At 43.8% G+C, this 22,270-nt stretch overlaps 1 protein-coding gene across 2 annotated transcripts in view; it reads right to left on the bottom strand.

The window, feature by feature from the left end:
- macrod2 (mono-ADP ribosylhydrolase 2) overlaps positions 1-22,270 on the bottom strand; it is a 734,857-nt gene that overhangs the window by 40,511 nt on the left and 672,076 nt on the right. For both annotated transcript variants that reach the window (XM_080739775.1, XM_080739776.1), the window contains exon 9: positions 20,783-20,861. In XM_080739775.1, the coding sequence (XP_080595901.1) occupies positions 20,783-20,861 (79 nt within the window). The remainder of the gene's footprint in view (positions 1-20,782; positions 20,862-22,270) is intronic.

The following is a 22,270-nucleotide window of genomic DNA, read 5'->3' as shown; positions in this document are numbered from 1 at the left end:
GAGAGAGTGAGAAAAAAACAAGAACCCTGAAAAATTCATGAGACGTGGAAAATACAGAGTGCACCCATATGACCAAAAGCTGTCGTTCAAAGACCTCTTACATTTGGGGGAAAAGAAAAGGTTTGTGTACCGTCTGTACATGCATGCAATGTGTGTGTGTGTGTGTGTGTGTGTGTGTGTGTGTGTGTGTGTGTGTGTGTGTGTGTGTGTGTGTGTGTGTGTGTGTGTGTGTGTGTGCGTGTGTGTGTGTGTGTGTGTGTGTGTGTGTGTATGTGTGTGTGTGTGTGTGTGTGAAAGAGAAAGAGAGTACCTACATTTCCATTTCAACATTACAACTATATCAATTTTGTGTCCACCCATTCATTTAATGATCCATCCATCTTTATGTCTTGTCATACTTCTACGTTTCTCCCATGTAGTTTCATCTCCGTCTACATCCCCTTCCTCCTAGACGTCCAGCATGCCAAGTGGACTCTGCCTCAGCCAGATATCGATCTCAGGCTCTGCGTCTTTAGTACATTTCTGCCCGTCCCATCATGACATCCACTAATCTCACTAATACCTAATCAGGTACCAAAATAATAGACACCGTGGTGCTTCTTGCCAACTTTAGGCGTGCCCTCAAGATGCTCCCCTAGCTGTGCTCTTTATCGGCGTTCGGCTGATATTTGACTCCCGGGTTTGTCTGATGTGGCTCACAGGATGGCTGTATGGACATGCAGTTCTTGAATTTCATGTGAGTTACAATACAATGTGGCTTGTTGTACACTGTACAGTATGTGTGCATAGCATTACACACAACTGTGGTCAACAGAGAGATTTATTTTCTTTAGAAACTATGTACTGTAATCGATTTCTGGTTTAGATGCATACAGCTTCGCCGCCTCATCAACATTCCTGCTGCTGAACAGACAACAGACCAACACAGATGGTGTTGTTAAGAAAGTGTCTGTTCGTTACCATCATCTCTCTTTGCAACCTGCAGAGACCAAATCAAGCCCCTTGCTTTGACATGGCGCCACAGTAAGAACAACTGCATGTGTAGCGATCACAGTACGTGGGTCGGAGCAGCCCTATCATTATGTGTGGTCTGCTGTAGTGTGTTACTGTTTACCATATAGGACAAGCTGGAGTGTGTTTGTCACCATTAGTGTGTAGTGGATAAAAGCATTCTGCAGGGCCATCGGACATTGAGGGGGTGGGGTGGGGTGCTGGGACGTGCAAAGAATGTCAGAGAGGCAGGGGCTGAAATTTCTAAAAGAGCCTTTTGGTGAAAATATCGATAATAGCAGACCTCCAAGCTCACAAGTCGGCTATTTTCGGTGCTTGATACCACACTGAACTAGGCATAATGATGTCAATACTGGAGATGTGGTGTAAGGCATGGATTTCTACACAGAGAGGGAAATTCTTTTCCATATAAGATGCTGCATTCAAGTTCAGGAGAGTTTGGACATGACAATTCTCTTGAATGCTGCCTTTGGGTATGACATGGAAAGAAGGCATTTGCATTTATTTCACCATAGTTAAACACTGCATTTATGGTTCTGGAGAGGGCACTTTTTACAGACGGATAAAAGGGCAGGGGCTCAAGCCCCCTTTGATGTCTATGTGTGCACATGCCTGGTGGGGTGGAGTGGTGCTTGAGTGGGGTGGTGCAGGAGTGGGGTGGTGCTGGGGCTCTCACTGGAGAGAAGGCGTCAACCAATGGTGGAAAGTAACAAAGTACTGTACATTTACTTTAAGTAAAATTTTGAGGTATTTGTAATTTACTTGAGTATTTCCAATTTCCAACACTTTTACTTCCACTCCACTACATCTCGAATCCAAATATTGTACGTTTGATGCCAATACTTTTGTACTTTTACTCAAATGTGAGTACTTTTTTCCATTACTGCTTTCAACCTGCACCGTCCCTATATTCTGGGCCTATTCTGGGCCTGCCAATTTGTATAGCAAAACAAATACAAATTGAACAACTAAAATAGCTGATCTAGAAGCTCAATGCGTCATAATGATACATGTCGTGCAACACCTAAGGTAGATTAAATAGGGATTAAGTGGTTAACATTGACCCGGAACTATTGACGAACACTCCAGCAGCTCTGCTAGTCAAATACCAAGAAATCCTATAAACATGTGAACCATAACCACACAAGTGGTCCTGGAGAAGATTGTGATGTGTGGTCCAGCCTGTACAGTCATTTCTTTGAAAGGCGGTGTGTGGGCCTCTTCAAGGTCTGAATCATACAGTGTAGTCTCACATAACAGAACTCGCACTTAGCGGTGTCACATACCTGCCTTGCACTTGCAATCATCGTCTTCCTCCTGCACAGCGTTATCTTGACTATCTGAGTGCTCTCTATGATTAATCCTTCTTATTTGCCGCATACAATCACAGCTAACCTCCCAGGCGCCCAACACTATATAGCTCAAAATCATTTCATTTGCTTCCTGTGAGAGAGGTTGTCTGAAGGACTGAGTGTTCCCATGCTGGGGAAAAGCTGTGCCAAGCCCTATTGTGAATGGATTAGTTGCTATTAAGCTGCCGGGCCTGATAAATTAGGATTTATAAAGATTATTACAAAATACTTATGCCCCCTCCTAATGCTTGTGATTGAATTTGTGAATCATATTGAATTATACTGCTGTGGATTACGAATAGGTGCGTTGACAACGCAGTGAAAAGGGGTGATTGCTGTTTTGTTCAACAACAAACTGGATGTGTTTATGTCCTTGTTACAATCTGGTCCGGTCCGCTTTGCCGTGCATAAGGTCTTCATGCTCCGTCGTACAGCGTTGTTGTGTATCGAAAATAACCGATCTACAAGCTCACAGTGCGTCGCTATACTCACAATCAGGTAGAAGGGCTATTTCCCCAAAGACAACAGCACCAAGTGCTATCTTCAAAAGTCTGTGCAACCTTAAGGCTGGAAGACAAATGGACGGTGTGTGGTTTTAATTGCCTACTAACACCCTCCAGTGTAAGAATCTAATTATCTTTGGTCCATCGTATCGGAGAAGCCAATAATTGTTTCAATATTACACATCCAAAGGGGCTGAAACTGCAGAACCACCAGATAATGGCTTCTTAAACACGTTTCCTGCTAAGAAAACATTCTTTTTAAAAAAGAACCAAGCTTCATCTTGTATTCATTTCCCCAAAGAGGAACTTGGCACAAGAGAGCGATGGAGATTACTGACCAGAAACTCGCTACATTACCTCACACACAAAACAAATGTGCCGCAAAACGCGCTCTCATGTAGGTTTTGGCATCAAAGGGAGACGCTAGGCGCAATGTGCTTAAAACAACCAGGCGTCATAAATAACATAAGAATAGCACACAGGTACTAAAAGGCGCACGTGGTTTTAATACATACACAGTGAAATCCTCCTGAGTGTTGATATAATTCATACTACATACTTTTTATACTAATATGAATTAAATGAACACCCTTTGTCGCCGTCTTTACTTTGATCCCTGGTTTTGGATTTCTTGGAGGGTGGTGGTGTGTTATCTATTTAAACAAATAAAATATAAAATAAATAAAACACGCACCAAGGGTTGATTTAATGTTACGGCTGGGACCATGACAAGCCATTAAACATGGCTGGGCCCCGACAGCCTGCGGGGGCCAAAGGGCATGACACGGTGCGTCTAGAGTCCTCAGATGGGAGGAAGGGTGAAAGGTGATTTTTTTTGGGCAAGTCAAACTTGACCTAACTGAGCCTGGGGGGAGAACTCGGTGGCTGGCTGTGTTGTTTTGTTTTATACCTGCCCGACACACAAAATGACTCCTCCAGGAGGAGGAGGAAACAATATCAGTCTTTGAAGCCAAAAACCAGAGCAAATTTCTGGGGACAAAGGCACCGTTCCTTGTGTGAATGGCAGTCGTCTGAACCTTTGAATTGGCTCCAGACAGCAGTGAATCAAGCCTGGCTCATGGAGCGGAATAAAAGGGTAGTGCTTGGCTTCAGCACAGAGGTCCGTTAAAACAAGGCCAAACTGGACCATGGTGAGGACTATAGTACAATGATACAACAGAGCTGGGAACCATCACAGGTTAGCTTTATCTGGCTTTGTTTGACACATTCAGGGGTCATCGCCATGCTGGCTTGTGGTGGACATACAAAATGAGCGAACAATAATATTACCAGAAACACATAAAGAGCTAGCCCTACCCCTGAATGACCATAACAGGTCTGTAACCGAGAGTGTTCATTTGTACACTCTCAGAGTTATGTGGGTCCTTGCAAATAAAACATTTGAGAACCACTAGTACTAGCTGGACTCCTAATATGCCATACATAGTGTCATACATATTCTGAAGAAAATCTGGAGATTCAGTAATTGGGTCTTATGATCAAAATGAGACCATTATAATGGTGTGTAAAATTTGCCACGGACAAGACCAAGTCTTTGCCACAGACACATTTGTCCGTGTACGGACATGTTGATGACCCATGATTATATTATATGCACGACATGTACAATCGAAGAATAGCAGTATATACTGTAGCTGGTCAGTGATGCTCAGGTTTTTGTTGACTGGAACGAAGGGTTGGAGATTATTTAATTGACCAAGTACAAACATAAAGCACAAGCCCTAGTGTCAAATGATTAACAAGTTCGGTCAAATGGCCAACCAATGGTGTAACTTCATAGGTTACTCTGTGACTCAGTCAGAGACATTCACTTTTATTGACCTGGAGCCGCTGTTGCGGTCAAGCCAAAAACTGGCAACATAGAACAAAGTCACAGAGATAAAAAAAAGGATTGGCTGTCAAGTGGACGTTTAATGGTTCAAACCCCAGCTCCGCCTGGTCCTGTGTCATAGTGTCCTTGAGCAAGACACTGAACCTTTAACTACTCACATGGTTGCCTTTGTCATTATAAAGACTAGAAAAGCACTACATAAATGCAAGACTGTTTATGATTTACAGTTTATCTCTGCAAAGTCTTTACACTTCAGCACATTGGATCACTCTGGGATATCACATTTTACAGCTCACTTATAAAACAGCCCTCTTTATATGTTCACCCAAAATGGATTCCCATTGGAAACACAGATGCGTATAATTGGTAAATCATGAGGGTGACTTTAGAGAGCAAAACATTTTGATAGCACCATGGGTCGCAGACGTCTGGGAAAGCTGAATGCTTTCTCAGACTCAGACACAGTAAAACTACTGCACTGAGACGTGTTCGCGGGGCACAGGAATTAAGACCTGTCATGACCCAGCTCCGGATGCCCTTGTCCCTTGAAGGAAAGGCAGGATGGCAGTTGACATGTGGTGCTATCTGAGACCCCGTGTACTTTGGAGGACAGTGCTATAGGCTGTAAATCTCATCAAACGATTCCAGAAAAATTACACTTTTAAGTACCTGGGAGGAAAAAGGCAAACCATCTGCTGAAAGAGTGTATTATCCCTGCTATTCAAACAATATGCAGACAACCATGAGCCCATTCTGTCTGTGTCATTGCTTATTCAGGACAATGGCGCGCAAGCGAATGTCAATAGTTTATCCCCGATAAGCAGTATCTGGGAGTGTCAGGCTGGGGTGTCTAGATGCCACGATGATAAAAGCATTATGTGCTGACAGGTTGTGTGTTGCTGGCTCTCGCCGACAAAACGTGCTGCGGAGGGATGTTTCTCGGCTGTTTCCCTGTCATTCTCCTCTAGCGGTCTGTCGGCATTGTGTTGGTAAGCCGGATGAAGGGACCGGTGTTGGGAATTAGCTGTGGATGTAAGCACGTGTAATGTAATGTACCTGACATGAAGTATTTTTAACTGCGCGGTGTCAACCCGCCCCCCACCGCCATTCTACTTGCCACCTTTCTGAATAAACATTCAATTCCATCTGACGTTTCACAGCCGTGACTTGTGGTGCTCGCTCAGCCGCCACAGAGACTTAATGGAGGCGTTGAGGTGGAAAGGCGAAAAAGGCAACCATGAAATACTCTGTCAATCACCTTCCTTCAGCTGTCCCTCTGTAACCTCTGTGTCGTTATCTGGGCAGGGGATTGAGAAAGTGTCAAACCTTCCTCTTCTATTTTACAACGTATGACAAAAAGAGTCTTCATGGCTCATCTGAGTGATTATAGGGCAGTTAAGAGTATATTAGGTCACATACTGCATACACCAGTTTAACACCCAGCACTGTTCCCACACTCCATCGCTGTCACACCCTCCGACCGGAGATGACAGCGAGGGTGGAACACCTATCAAAGCGAGAAGAACCCATCAGCAGGGGCGTCAAAAGGGGGGGAAAGTGGGACTGAGTTACTAGGGCCCAAGGTGGAGGGGCCTTAATTACTGTATGTTATATACTTTAGCTATTTAAAAATAGCAGATATACAAGCTCACAGCGAGGGACTCGGTGCCGTGCTGCAAGCTTTAGATCTGCTATTTTTGAAAAGTTGTGAAAATGTGTGCAAATCTTTGAATATAATGTATTTTTTAAGCAAACATTTGTAACTCAAAATGTTCTTCTGGGGGGTCCCTGGAAATAAATATTTTGAGATGGGGCTCCGAGGCTAAATACATATCATTTTGGGGATCCTTCACATGAAAAGGTTTGAGCACCAATGACAGACAAAAAAAACCTTAGAAGGATTTAAAAGACCGGCACACATTTTCACGATTTTTCAAAAACAGCAGATCTACAATCGAGCTTGTATATCTGCTATTTTTCAATGGTTAAAGCACAAAATAATGCATAATAATGCGTTCCCATTCATGGGGGGCCCACAGTGAATCCTTGTACTCAGGGCCCAGAATTTGCTGCGACATCCCATCAGCCTCACATTTCCATGAATCTATACTGGTGTTGAGTCGTCTCCTTCCCTGTTAGAAAATCTCCCACAAAATTACCCTTCACGGCCAAACTCTCTCCCCCCCCCCCCCCCCACCCCCCTCTCACCACACCCCTCTCCTCCGCACACCCCAATTAGACGGCCTTGAAAGTATAGCGAGTTGTTACACGAAATGAGCCGAGGCAAGTCTTTTTCAATTACATAAATTCTTGCAGGCCTCCGGCGAAAAAGGCATTAAAAAACTCCCCTTTCGTCAATTTCCAAAACAGGGGGGTTTTCTGGGTGGCCGGTTGAGATACATGTATGCCAGTGGTTTTCAACCTCTTTCATATCAAGGCAAATTATTATTTATTCGCCATTTGAGCCACGGACCACCATTTGATGAGATTTCGCCTCTCAGACCCAAAACTATTTTGTTATCGTTTTTGTCCACAGTTCAATGCTGTAGCAGCCTATTGATGTGGTGCCATAGGAGAGATAACAGACTAAACTAGAATTGACAGAGTCAATTTTTACAAGTGTGCCTGCAGCTCGCTAAATGTGCGACCTTGTGTAGCGGTTTGGACGGTGAGACAATCCGCCAAATTGTCTGTGTTTCGTTTTGAGAGGGTCGGCCTCCCTGAAAAACGCTTTCTGGCACGAAACGGTTACGTTTGGCACGTTTGTGACGCCTCCTATGGGTCGAAGCGGAAATGCTTTTGGGGATCTGTTGAGTATGCCACCCGCGACCTATGGTTAAAATTCAGTGTTGACTCGACCTTTTGTTTGTGATTTATGGCTATTTTTTGCCAAACGGGCCCCTCCCGCTAAATTTGGCAGCCCGTTACGAACGAACGGTATGGACTATCAAAATATCCCTTGACTATGTTCATTGCATGGGTTCATAGATCATGTGTACCCATTTTTTGTGACATTTGACGAAAATATGTAGGAAAAGGAGCAAAAAGTGTGTTTTGGAGAAAATTAAAAATGGCGGAAAATCTATCCTGACGCAAATGGGCGGGGCCTATATGGCGAGATGCGTCTTGACCCAAGGAATCAAGGGAAAAAATAATTTTAATTTTCCGACCTACGGTCCAAGAGTTACGAGGCAAGTGGGCCGTTATAGCGCCACCATGAGGCCGAGTGGAAATGCTTTTGGGGATTCGTTGAATATGCCACCCGCGACCTGTGGTTGAAATTCAGTGTTGACTCGACGTTTTGTTTGTGATTTATGGCTATTGTTTGCGAAACGGGCCCCTCCCGCTAACTTTGGAAGCCCGTTACGAACGAACGGTATGGACTATCAAAATATCCCTTGAGTATGTTCATTGCAGGGGTTCATAGATCATGTGTACCGATTTTTGTGACATTTGAAAAAAATATGTAGGAAAAAGAGCAAAAAGTGTGTTTTGGAGAAAATTCAAGATGGCGGAAAATCTAGCCTGGCGCAAATGGGCGTGGCCTATATGGGGAGATGCGTCTCGACCCAAGGAATCTAGGGAAAAAATAATTTAAATTTTCCGATCTACGGTTCAAGAGTTACAGGGCAAAAGGTAAAGTGGGCCGTTATAGCCATGAGGCCGAGTGATGTAAATATTTTTCGATACATTCTTACAATTATTATGAATCTCCTCTCCGAGGTTTGAAACTGTAGCTCCTATGCTTTGCGAGAGAAAAATACTTGAATGTGATTTCTTGCATTGTCCCATTATAAGTCAATGGGGACAATTACGCGTCGTTCTTTCCCGATTACGTCGCCACGGTAAGGCGGATCGGAACGAAAGGTTCCGATCCACACCATCCCGACCGAGCCGCAAGTTTTGATGTATATATTGCGGGGGTGGCGTAAATGGTGCGGCACTAGTTACGCGCCAAACTTTTTGTCTGTCTGTCCATCCGTCTGTCAGTCAGTCTGACATAAGTATGAGCGAGTACAATAAGTGTTTTGCCATTGCATGGCAGGCACACTTAATTAAGTAATGCTCTTGAGAGCGTAAAATTAAACCAAATGGACCCGTAAGGGTCCATTGGTGTCATTTCACACTGTCAAGAGACGCATTGTGATCTTGTAGATCACAATGATCACTATTTTTCTTTCTGGTGCACAACTGGGCATACATTTGGTATAAATCAAGCTTAGCTCCCGTCTCCCAACCCCTAAACGTAACGTCTAACCCCAGCCTAAATCTTAAATGTAATATTTTTAACCAACACAATCATTTATTTTGTGAGGACCATGCAGGACAATGGTCCTCACAATGTGAAATGTTCACATTTTAAAATACTCATGGGAACATTTGGCCATCACAAGTACGTCATGTGCACGTACGCATGCACACATTCTTAGATCATGTGCGGCTCAGCATACCTGCACACCTGTCACTGTGTTTGTACTATCTATTCTACAGTATACAGTATGTGCTGTGCACATGTAATGCGTGTGGGCGCACATGCGTGCCCGTGTTTGCGTGCACTGTGCATGTGGGTGTGCTTGGGTTAATGTGCAAAGGCAAGCGTTAGCTTTGATGAAAGGCTGTTGTCATCTGTTCTGTAGAAGTGTAACCATCAGAGCTCCCTGAGGATCCAGGGACAGGCTTTTCTTTTGTATAACACTGTATAAAAGAGTACAGAGCATTAATCTAACCCTGCTTGGGGGAAACAAAAGGCAGGGCCGCTGAATCAGTATAACAATAGTGTATGGATGGAGACAGATTGTTTCAGCTGCTGCCATATGCTGTAAAGTTACTATCACAGCTCAATGTACTGTAGTTGTCAAACAGGGTCAGTATGTGACTTATTCTCAAAAAACTGTATGTGATATACTGTGCCATACATACCGGTAATTCTTTCTTGTGTTCAGTCACATATTTACAGGCCTAATCACAGTAGAAAGGGTACCAAAGTGAAGAACCTCCCTTTGAACAGAAAAGTGTTTGCTAGCTGGCCAACTTGTTCAATTGGAACTGAAGGTTATGTTTGTCTTACAAATGAACTTCATTGTGATTGACTGTAGTTGCCCCTCAAGCCTTCATACTGATCTCTGGTTTGGGAATTTTCTTCTGCCTTTTCCCTTCTCTCTCTCAGTGTGCACCATGCTTGGAGCTCGCCCCTCCACTGCCTCACGGCCACACCCAGAGCTACAGTATGGATATCACTGGGTGTTGCATTTAAGATCCAGATGACGGCCTTCAGAGGTACCAGAAAGCGTGGGAGGAGCAGAGTCTGGTGTTATTAAAGTAATATTTCACTTTGGCAAAATGTTTTCACATTTAACCCCACATGAGTTCTTCAACAAAAACAACCTCCAACACCGGCTGGCCCCAAAGATCTATTATAATCACTACTGAATCTCCTAAAATTGCAAAACAAGCCAACTTATTTGCTCATAAATTTCCAAGTAAGCGCTATTGATACCCTAGTCTACAAGCTGTTGAGTCTAATGAGTTGCCAAAGTACAATAGTTTTATATTTTCCCTGAACTTTATAATAACCTTCAAAAGACAAATATGTGTGAGATGCCTATAAATTCAGCACTTAATGAAATTATTTTGCACTTGTCAGATAACACTCAGTAACAGGAAACATACTGTACGTGCATTGTTTTCACACGCACACACACACACACGCACACTCCAAAGACCCCTTAAAACAATCACTGCACCATCACGAAAATGACAGGCTTCACTTATACTGATGCGTGACACTCCTATTAGAGGGGGACAGTGGGGAATTCACATGCACTACAATCAGTGGTGTAAAGTATCTAAGTACATTTACTTAAGTACTGTACTTAAAAGTACAACTTTGAGGTACCTGTACTTTACTTGAGTATTTCCAATTTCCAATACTTTTACTTCTACTCCACTACATCTTGGATCCAAATGTTGTACTTTTACTCCACTACATTCACTACACTTTGCAGATATAAATTATAATATAAAAAACATACATTAACCACTTTAGCCTTATTTTATCCCTTGGCTATTTGAAAATAGCCGATCTACAAGCTCACAACGTGTTGCGATGCGACACGTTGTGAGCTTGTAGATCTGCTATTTTCAAACATTTTGTACTTTTTTTAAGTACATTTGGATGCCAAAACGTTCATACTTTTACTCAAGTACATTTTGAATTCTGCACTTTTACTTGTAACAAAGTATTTCTACATTGCTGTATTGATACTTTTACTTAAGTATAAATTGTGGGTACTTTTTACAACACTGGCTACAAAGACGGACCATATAAGTGCCATGTAAATAAAGCGTCAATTGGAAAGTCAGTGAAACAGTGCAAGCCCCTGCAGATGTGAAGGCTGTGTTAATGTTGTCAGCACTGCTGCACTGTGGCTGATTGAGGAGAATGGGAGACAGAGCGCAGCTTGTGGGCAGCCACCCACATCATATTAGTGGAGGAGTGCACCGAGAATCAATTTCTACATGCTTTCTACTCTCCCAAAACCACAGCTGCCCCGGCTGCGCTCATGCTCGCAAATAATGCTCCGCCCCGCGCCAAGACACGCATGTCTTCAATCATAGTCTAGGAGCCAATCTGAATGCATAACGGAATCATGTCAGGTGATTAATGGCATTGATTAAGCTCTGTATGTGTTAATCAACCGAATGGTTTTTCTCATTAGTGTTTTCAATTTTTTGGATTACCATTAAAAGAAAGAAAGAAAGAACATCTACAAATAGCCTGTACAACCGCAGCAAATCCCTTGAATCTCCTGGTTAGACGCGTGGATTCCGTCACGCTGATGTTCACTCTCTGTCAGACACTTACAGCACCCTTGAGGCAGGTAAGTGTGTGGGCATTGCAAGTAATGAATACATCATTATACCCCTGGCCATAAGCTCGATTGGCAACTCAAGGCCGGTAGTACAGTATATACAGGAGATTGTAAATAGCGCTACAGAGGGGACTCTAACAGTATGTGGTGGTTTTGTGTATTTCTGAGTCTGCGGTGTGCAGCGAGGGCTAAGCTTTCATTTCATCACTTTCAACCTGGTGTCCCTACTTTTGGGGGGCATGTCCTTGTAGGAAAAAAAGAATTGTCCAAATAATTAAAAAATTAACAAAGATTTCAGATTTTTGCTATTAAAAAAAAGTACTGTAGGACTTAAAGGGAACGGAAACAAAGATTATTCAGACAACATCGCAAAAACCATTACTATATATATAAATGTTTCTTTTCCTTTTCTTTTCTTTTCTGCCTTCATTGATAGTACAGTAGGTAGACAGACAGGAAACAGGGAGAGAGATGAGGAGTGACATACAGCAACAATGGTCGGGATCGGGATTCGAACCTGCAACACTCTACTAGGCATTAGAGCCTATGTGGTATGCGCCTGGACCACTAGCCCAGTGGGTGCCCTGCCGCCCCCAGTACTATTTATCTTTATATAAAAATGTATAAAAATGATTTTGCTAGTTTTATTAGGATTAGAAAAGCCAGACTGGATCCGTAGAACCGGATATTCAAATTGTAAAATCAACAAGAAGTTGACATTCTTATGTTTTTATGTTTATGTTCTTGCCCTTTAAGTGGTTATAAGTGGGCCTATTAGGTGTCCTGATGGACACACACATGTAACTAGTAACAGAAAATTGTGAGAATACTAGCAGTAGCATCAACACAATAGCCACTCCTAAGGTGAATCTGAACCATATTTAACCACTGAAAAAGTATCAGACGGGCGACAAATTAAAGTTAAAACCAACACAAAGTGTCTTAAATAAGGTGTTGGCCCACCATCGCCAGCAGTTTCAATGCACCTTGGCACAGATTGTTCAAGTCTCCAATGGTGTTAAGTAACTAAGTAAGTACATTTACTCAAGTAATGTACTCAAGTGTCTAATACTGTACTTACTGTACTTTACTAGAGTATTTCCAATTTTCAGTACTTTTACTTTACTTCTACTTCAGTACATTTCAGAGGCAAATGGTGTACTTTTACTCCACTACAATTATTTGAAGTATCAGTAAATAAACTAGCCAGGGCCATGGTCAGGCGCCATGTCTTGGTTGTCTGGCCAAGATTGCAACCGTAGGTCGCAGTTTAGCATGTGAACGGTCACAGCTTGTCCGTATCTCTGTCTATACACTAGTGACACTAGTGGTTCCCTTGACACATCACTGTGACATCACATGTGACATCAGGACTTCATATGGGAATGCCCATATATGGAGGAAGACAGCCCATATCTGTGTGGCGGGTAAAGACAGGGATCTCCATGTATGGGCATACAAGGGATTGTATGTTGTGATGTCATGGGAACCACTCTAACAGAATCTCTTTTATGCTCATATATGGAGATCCCTGATGATGTCATCAATATTAACAGGGATCTCCATGTATTGGCATAAGGAATTGTCATAGGATTTTCACATAACGAATAACTAAGTAAGCATGTTTGAGGTCTCACAGTATATCTCCATATGGATCTCCATATATGGGTACCAGGAGTCTCCATATGGGTAACTCGTCCGATATACATCACTGGCCAGAAGGCCAGTGATGCCTTTAGGGCGAGCCTTTAGGGCGAGGTCGCATGGCGCCTTGAGGCGTCTTACTAGGATACAATCCCTTTTATGCCCATACATGGAGATCCCTGTCTGAACACAGATATGGGCTGTTTTCCTCCATATATGGGCATTCCCATATGAAGTTAAGTTAGATATGGGCTTAATATTGATGACATCAGGGATCTCCACATATGGGCATAGAGTGGTTCCCATGATATCACAACATACATGGATATCCCTGTCTGAACCAGCCACACCACTGTGATGTCACCTGTATATGGAGATCCCTGTTCTGAGCAACTGACATCAATGTGATGTCACCTGTGATGTCACAGTGATGTGTCAGGGGAACCACAATGGTCAGGCGTTACCCGTACGGACAAGCTGTGCCGGTTCTGACAGTATACACTGCGACCTATGGTCGCAATAATACATCTACTGATGCAAACCTGGACACATCAACAGTGTTGTTACCTAGGATCTCAGGGTGTTTCGGGTCTTCCAACAACAGACACCCTCCTCTCCAGGCGACCCAACCAAGGCTATCAGACCCCGGCCTATGTCCAAGTGGCATAGAGTACTACAGCCCCCACTGTCTGTCTGGGCAATTTAAGACAGTCAGTGGGGAAGATTGCTGATGAGATGCTAGCAGCAGGTGTTGGCGACCCGAGGAGGTTCGAGTCTGGGAAGCCTCCAGGCCTGGCTCCTACTCCATCTGACCAGAAGTTGGCAATTCTTCTGTTACTAGTTACAATTTGTACTTCAGCCTAAGTTATACATTTCAGCCATTTGAAAATATTTAGTATTATATTATATATGAAGGTATATTATATATTTAAACAACCAATCTACAAGAACACAACATGCCACGATACAATGCACAAAATATTACAGTAGGCCTATGTAGGGCTCACTGTAAGGGGTTAATCTGTCACCGACCCATCTGTATTTGATTTTTTTTAAATATTTTATATACACAGTATTTCTTTTTACTGTGTGTGTGTGTGTGTGTGTGTGTGTGTGTGTGTGTGTTTGTGTGCGTGCGTGCGTGCGTGCGTGCGTGCGTGCGTGCGTGCGTGCGTGCGTGCGTGCGTGCGTGTGTGTGTGTGTGTGAATAGGTTGTGTGCATGTGCGCAGTATGTGTTAGCCTGGGTGCACGTGTACTGTATGAGAGTGCTTGTCAGCACGGGCTATTTTTCAGTTCCTCCTCACGCAGCTGAGCGTCCTCATTCTGGTGCTCTCATACAGGGGCGTCACACCAAATTCTGGGCCCTGGGTACAAGGATTCACTGCGGGCCCCCCATGAATGTTAACTATTAAAAAATAGCAGATATACAAGCTCACAGCGCGGCACCGAGTGCCGCGCTGTGAGCTTGTATATCTGCTATTTTTGAAAAATCGTGATATTGTGTGCAAGAAACCTATGTCAAGGACCCCCCAAGATGATATGTATTTGGCCACGGACCCCGATCTCAAAATATTTAGTTCCAGGGACCCCCAGAAGCAGAATTTGAGTTAGAAATGTTCGCTATTAAAAAATACATTATATTCAAAGATTTTCACACATTTTCACACAACTTTTCAAAAAATAGCAGATCTACAAGCTCGCAGCGCGGCACTCGGTGCCGCGCTGTGAGCTTGTATATCTGCTATTTTTCAATAGATAAAGTTATTAGGGCCCCTCCACCTTGGGCCCCAGTAACTCAGTCCCACTTTCCTACCCCTTGTGACGCCCCTGCTCTCATATTATTGACAGCTTGTGGGGAAGCACATTGTAATAAAACAATTTCCTGTATGCAAATGCCTTGTTTACATGTTCCCGCAGCAGTCATTGGCACTTGACAGATTGAGCGAATGCAGCGGGAAAAAAAGCAGCGGCGTGATGACAAATGAGAACGCTAAGACATCAATAAAGAAAACCTATTGTGCCTATTCTCAGAGCCAGGCGCGTGTCAACCTGATGTTGCTGGACAGGTGCTGCATCTCAGACATACAGGTACACACATAGAGACTCACTTGCACGCACGCACGCACGCACGCACGCACGCACGCACGCACGCACGCACGCACGCACGCACGCACACACACACACACACACACACAGGACACAGGACACAGCAGTGGTAGTATTGCAAGAAATATCATGGCAACCAATCACCATAGCTTCATAACAGCTTGCTGACAGCGGAAGAACAAAAGAAAGTGGAAAGATGAGGTAATATGCAAGCAGCATGGAAACTGGGAATAAGTGAGAATGAGTCATGGATGGCAAGAGGATGAGGATGTGTGTGTGTGTGTGTGTGTGTGTGTGTGTGTGTGTGTGCGCTTGTGTGTGTGTGTGTGTGTGTGTGTGTGTGTGTGTGTGTGTGTGTGTGTGTGTGTGTGTGTGTGTGTGTGTGTGTGTGTGTGCCGGGGCTTGTGCCGACAGCGGGCTGTTAAGACCGAGCGGACACGGGTGGATAACAGGAGCGAGGTTTCAAGCCGGCGCGGTGATGTCAGCTCACGTGCTGCGTGTGGACGACTGACTGCGCACCTGGAATTGCGGTGGAGATGATGAGGTATTATGGAAGAGACTGTGCACACCTGCAGCGTTAATTCACAGCCTCTCGTTCGCTGCTCCTGTTTCCCGCTTCAGCCCAAGTGCAACTGCTCTCACAACTAAAGAGGGATTTGCATTTCCTGCACTGTTATAATCACACCAATCATCCTCTGTATCTTTGCAGCACACCTATCGGGTGCTGTGAAACTAATCGCTAGTCGCTTCGGCTGGGGCTACATGAAAAGTATGAATACGTTTTTTTCGATGAAAGCATCAGTAATCATACTGTTTTAAGCTATTTCCATTTTCAAATATATGTACAGAGAGGCTTGGAAAAAGAGGGCACATCACTCTGATGCTTCCAAAGAGGACATGGTGAAAGCTGGTGAAGTGAAAGCAGTGAGCAGGTGTAGGAGAGAGCGGGATAAAAAGACGACTAGCGGAGGTAGAGGTAGGTGTTAATCGCTTCTCTTCTCCAGGACACGGACGACTCTTACACAACCTGGTTTCTTTGAAGCCGGTGCTGAGGACTGAAATTAATGTCCCTTCGACCCACGCATGCGCACACTCCATCTTCTGCTCAGGGAAAAACGGTGGCTTTGACTGTGCAGGTCAAAGGGCACATCACAGGCAGACCTCTGCGACGAGGAAATGCACTTAATGCTCGCTGGCGAGGCGTGTGCTATTATCGCGGCGCTCTGGGAAACAGCCCTTCCCCCGCCATCTATTCACACACCTTAGAATGCTGACCTCCGCAGCACTCATTACCAAGCCACCACGTGTCAGTATATCCACCTTATGATAATTAACACTGGCTTTCTTTTATTGCCTTTGTGACACAAAGCCTGCACTATTCCAAGTAAACTGAAGAGATAACATAGTCATTGTCGGTTGGAAACCTTGTATGTCCAAGACCTTTCGTTTTGTATTTATCGTTTTAAAAATGAACTAAACTAGTGAAAATAGCAGATCTACAAGCACACAGCGCCTCGCACTGCGAAGCGTTGTGAGCTTGTAGATCGGCTGTTTTCACTACTTTTGTGTGACAGCCTTGTATGATGAAGCAGGGCTTTACTTGGTGAAAAAACGTACAAACTTGAAACTTGGAGATACAAGGTTTCTGCCCGACAGTGACGATATATACGCTGCAGTTATGCACTGATAGGCACTCGTAAAGGGCCAGAGTGATAACCACAGAACAACAGCTCCAGAATCTCATCTCAGAGCACTAATATGACAAGACGGGCGCTGGGTGAGCGGGGCCAGGCAATATAATTACAGTCTCCTCAGAATGCAATCTTTTTCAGGGGAAAGAGAGCCCTGCACAGGGAGTTGGGGAAGATGACGGGAGGAGCGTAGGGGAAAAGGAAACATTCTCCGCTTTGGGAGCGGTGGAAGATGAGGGCCTGAGCGCTACAGTATTCCGTTGGGGAGGTGGGGCAGGCAAAGCAGGGTAAACGGGAGATAATGCTAACATGGCTGGTGAAGCCAGCCAGCCTCGTGCAGCAGCGCCAGCTTCCCGGCTCTTCAAGCCAATCCTCCGCGGGCCACCCATCAGAGCCGGTGACTGCAGCCTATAGCCTCAAAGAAGAAGAGGTGAGGATACGAGAGGGGGGCTTGAACGGAGAGAGAGGCAGAGGAATGGAAGGGGAGCACAATTTGTTTTCTTGAATGGAGCCAAGTCGGGTTGCCCTGTATCCCACAGGCCTTCGCACTCACATCACATTTGTGATCTGCAAGCTCGCGGGTCACAACAGCCTTGTTGAATGGTTATCATGAATTTCTACTAGCATCACTGTTAAATTATTTTATATATCCTGTGCTGCGGTCATGTCCTCATAAATGCTCTGTGTAATTTTTTTAGTTCAATACCATTTTTACCTTAACTTTACATATCAATCGTACAGTAGCTTTCAATTACATCATTATTACAATTAACGGAGGACCTGCCTGCCGGATGGCCGGCAAACCAGCGGACCACGTCAGCACGCTAATCTCACTATGACTCAGTCATAGTCATCTAAAAGTTCCCATTGCAGCTACGCCCAAATATGGATTGCGTTGTCTAACCTGTGTTGTCATGGCATCAGGCAAAAATAAATCAGTCAGCTCCATTATGTGCACTAAGGGGGGTATGCATGCATGCGTCCTAGCGTGCGAGTGCGTGCGTGCATGTGTGTGTGCGCGCGGTGAATTCCAAACCATGAAACACATCATAGGATACACTCCACAACGCATTGGAGATGACCTCGCTGAACGAAATTACGCTAGGGGTGCAACAGAATCCATTTAATCGATTATAAAAAATAAACGATAATTGATTTTAATGAAATTAATTGTTTTGGGAGGAAAAGGTTTAAAAGAAAACAATCGATAGTTGCAACTTAAAAGCAGCCCTAAATGACGCTACACTCGCCTACCACTCTCGCCAACCACAGGAGAGATGTGATATAGGCCTATACTGTAATAGTAGATGGCCAGACACAAGGAAAAACACCTTAACAATGTTACTGCTTGCTGTTAAGAGGTGCAGGCCAGTCCGAGAGCTAATATCACCACCTATTAGATCTTCTGCACTGTGTTTCATAATTGATGACTGGCAATGGACTGATTTGAAGTGGTATACAGTATTCCGCTGGGGAGGTGGGGCAAGTATTATGACACTTGCTTTGGCAATGTAAACGTATGTTTTCTCATGCCAATAAAGCTCTTTTGAATTGAATTGGTACTGGGTATCCACAACTTTCCAACGTCCCATGTAGAAACTACGCGTCTGCCTTTTTTAATACAACAATTCTGGATGAAAATGCTGTTCTTCTGATGCGCGCAGGTGAAGTGGTTACAGCAGAGAGGTTTCTGTCACTGACTGACTGACAGTACAGCTACAGTGTACAGTACAGACCAGGGTGTGCACGTGCTTTGAGCTACAGTCTGATTATGTTGTATTACTGTGTGTGTGTGTGTGTATAGCCTGCATGCAAAATTCACATATTTATTCTGTGCTTAATACATGGCTAATATTCAAGCTTCCCCTCTCAGCACCCCAATAAAAATGTGCTGCCGCGGCCACGATGGACTAGTAATATTATTATTGGGTGCAGCAGACGCCTTTGCTCGCCAGTGAAGTGTTGCAGTTGATGCAACAATGATAGGCTATTAACAGCGATAAAGAAACATGAACAATCTGATAGTTATCCACCATCATTTTTGTAGTGTCCACTGTCCAGGAACTGACAGCACTGATACTGCCGCCTGTACTGCGCATGCATTGCCACCATGGTAACAGCCGCATGCTGAAACAGTGCCCGAATTTGGAGATGACTGACATCGCTGATACCGCCGCCATGGTAACAGCCGCATGCTGAAACGGTGCCCAAATTTGGAGGTGACTGACATCACTGATATGTCTGTGTTCTCCAACATTACTTCTGAGACCCCTAAATTCAATCCCTCATATACTGTGCACTGGAGCACATAAGTTCAAACGGGCAAGGTCTAGTTTTGATAAATCTTCATGTGGCTGAAAGTAAAAAAAAAAAAAAAAAAACACAACCAGTGTGAAGTGCTGAGTTCATTTCACTAAGCGTCCCGCAAAGCTTTGCCAATGAGCCAAGTGTGGGACAACACCGCTCAAAAAATGTGTTTAGAAAAAGGTCCACACACGTGTAGCTTAGGCCTAAAATCAACAACTGGTTTACATTTGAAGGCATGGACTGTCCCTGTAATACTGTTTCTAGAATGAGATACTGTAGCCCTCAGTGCATTGATGTTGTTTATCCATGGTTCCTGTCAACCTGCAGTGGTACAGATTACAGTATTTTCCCCCACCCACCCCACCGTTATCTTGCATTAATACCACAGGATTTTCCTAACAAATCCGGTTATTGTTGCAACCACAGTGTCACAGCATTACACCAAGCATGTGAAAAGTGGGGCTTTTACGATACCTACGGCGGTACAATCTATCTGCTGGCCCAACTCTCTGCTAATCTGCCTATTACTCTATTTGTTTGCCAGATGGCCAGCAAGGCCATACCCGTCCAAAGAGACAGACACTAATGGACGTGTTGACGCTACATGCTGTATCACTCACACACTGAAAAAGAAGGCAGTGGAGTTAAAGCTGCAATCCGTACGTTTTATATCCGTTGTCTATCTCTCCTGATGGAGAGAGGTAATTGCAACGATGTCCGAACTAAACTGAGGATGGCACATCTAGTGTTCAATTCAGTGTGCTGCCTACTTCAAAAAACGTTATTGACATTGATAACCAGTGACAACCAATTAAGTGTCCTAGCCAACATCTGGGTCTCAATGGAGCCACCTCCAACCACTGCAGATGTCCTAGTTACCAACTTACCGTATATTGTGTTAACATACTTATATAATCAATAAAATGCACTAACATACATTTTATGGACTAAAATAAATCTTGGTTTATAGCGTTAGGCCCAATTAATAGTTCGGCATATGACTGCTTCGGTGTAAAATACAAGTTTTAAAAAGTGCAATATTTAGTACTAAACTATTCGAAAAGTTTCAAAAAGCCCCTGCTATACAGTACCCGAAGCAGCAGAACATTTTAAAGTTTGAATGAAGCTTCCAGGTGACGGTATGATGGAGCTAGAGCATGAATGAATAAACAAACAAACACACAAATAAATAAATAAATAAAAATAGTGAGGAGAACATAACTGGGATCTCTTCAAATATGGAGGTCATTAGAACATATGGAGATAATTTGCCACGTGGGAGCTTTTTTTTTTGGGGGGGGGGGGGGGGGGGGGGGGCATTAACCATGGACTAATATGTTCATAGCATTAATTCACAAGCAATAATATTGCGAAACGGCAATGCGCGACAGCGAAGGCAGAATATTTACAGCGAGTTTGTGTCAAAAAGTAAAACAGACACACCTTGGAAGAGGAGAGACATTTTCTTCTTGTAGATGCTGAAGTCGGTCTCCAGGAAGACACAGAATATGACTCGTGTGATCTGTACAGGGAAAGAGAGAGAGAGAGGACTTCCATTATTGTGTCTCCTTTTTTCAGAGCTGCTCCTGTAGGGAATTGCACTTGACAATGGAGCTAAATGGATGAGTGAAGATATGACGATAGTAGTCTTCACCAGAGCGACATAATCATAGCCAAATTACCGTTCAAGAAATCCAATTAGTTACCGTCCCGTTCAAGACCGCCCAAACTAGCCCATGTGAGACAGCTTTTCATGAATATTACAATGCATTACATCAGATTGAGCGCCTCTGAATGGGCTCCTTGGCTGGAGGAGTGCAATATGCCTCAGTATCACGCGCAAGTGTAATAACATGAAATTGCGACATTAAATATGAACAGTGAGTGCCACAGAGCTCAGGGGCTTCAAGTTCAAATCCCAATTGTGGAATAGGGGTGACAAGGAGTTTATGATAATGACTTCAGCTTTTCTGTTCAAACACTACCCAGCAATTACAAATCTATACATTTTCACACTGTAAATTTGGGTTCTATTTGTTTGCTTAGTGGAAATCCAATACCCACTTTCATTTTGCCCCTGGAAAGACTGAAGGATACATTCCTTATTACTAGTGTACTGAATACCTGAATGATTCTGTCCTTACAGACTATAGAATTACCGTGTCCCCTTATTTACAGTACTCCTCCGGACAAAATAGCAAAAATAAACCCACATATAAATGATGCATTAGTGTCTAACTTATTGCCGAACAAATCATATACTCTTAAGGTTCATGAGCAAATCATAAACTAAACGGGTTCAGCATAAGCAAACAGAACAATATAGTTAATACATTTATTCAAAACTGCATAATGCAAATTCTTTCTCATAACTTCCAACATGCCTGCACAAGTTACTCATTCTGTGGAGAAAAAAATAACATAAAAAGCAACACACTGAGCTGTTTGCGAGACTGCGGCAAAGCTAGGTCATCCTCCCATCTAACCCTCGGCCTATTTCATCAACATCCCGCTACTTCCATCCCTTCTGTCCCCACATAGCACAGCTGGCTATGCAGGCAACAGCATCAGGACCAGGGAGAGGCGTCACACAATGTGGCGGTACATAATCGTGTAACTAAATAATGGCAATTTCACAAAACACACATAATGGTTACCAACCATCCCCCCCACACTTCTTTGTGTCACTGATACGGAGAGATAAAAGGATGCCTTTCCAGCCTCGACCGTTTTGCTTTGTTCAGACTGCAAGCAAATCCGATTTGTTTCTCTAATCCTTATAGGACTGACTGCCCACAGTATTATTTGCAAGTGATCAGATCGGATTTGTGCATTGTCGACCTACTGTATATCTGCGATGGTAATGCTTACTTACAGTAACTTATTGCGAACGTAGGGAGCTGTTAGTATCAAAACCTCCGCCTCATGACA

The sequence above is a fragment of the Nannobrachium achirus genome (assembly GCF_963921795.1).
Source record: "Nannobrachium achirus genome assembly, chromosome: 13".
Lineage (NCBI taxonomy): Eukaryota > Metazoa > Chordata > Actinopteri > Myctophiformes > Myctophidae > Nannobrachium > Nannobrachium achirus.
This window is presented reverse-complemented; position numbering and strand designations above follow the sequence as displayed.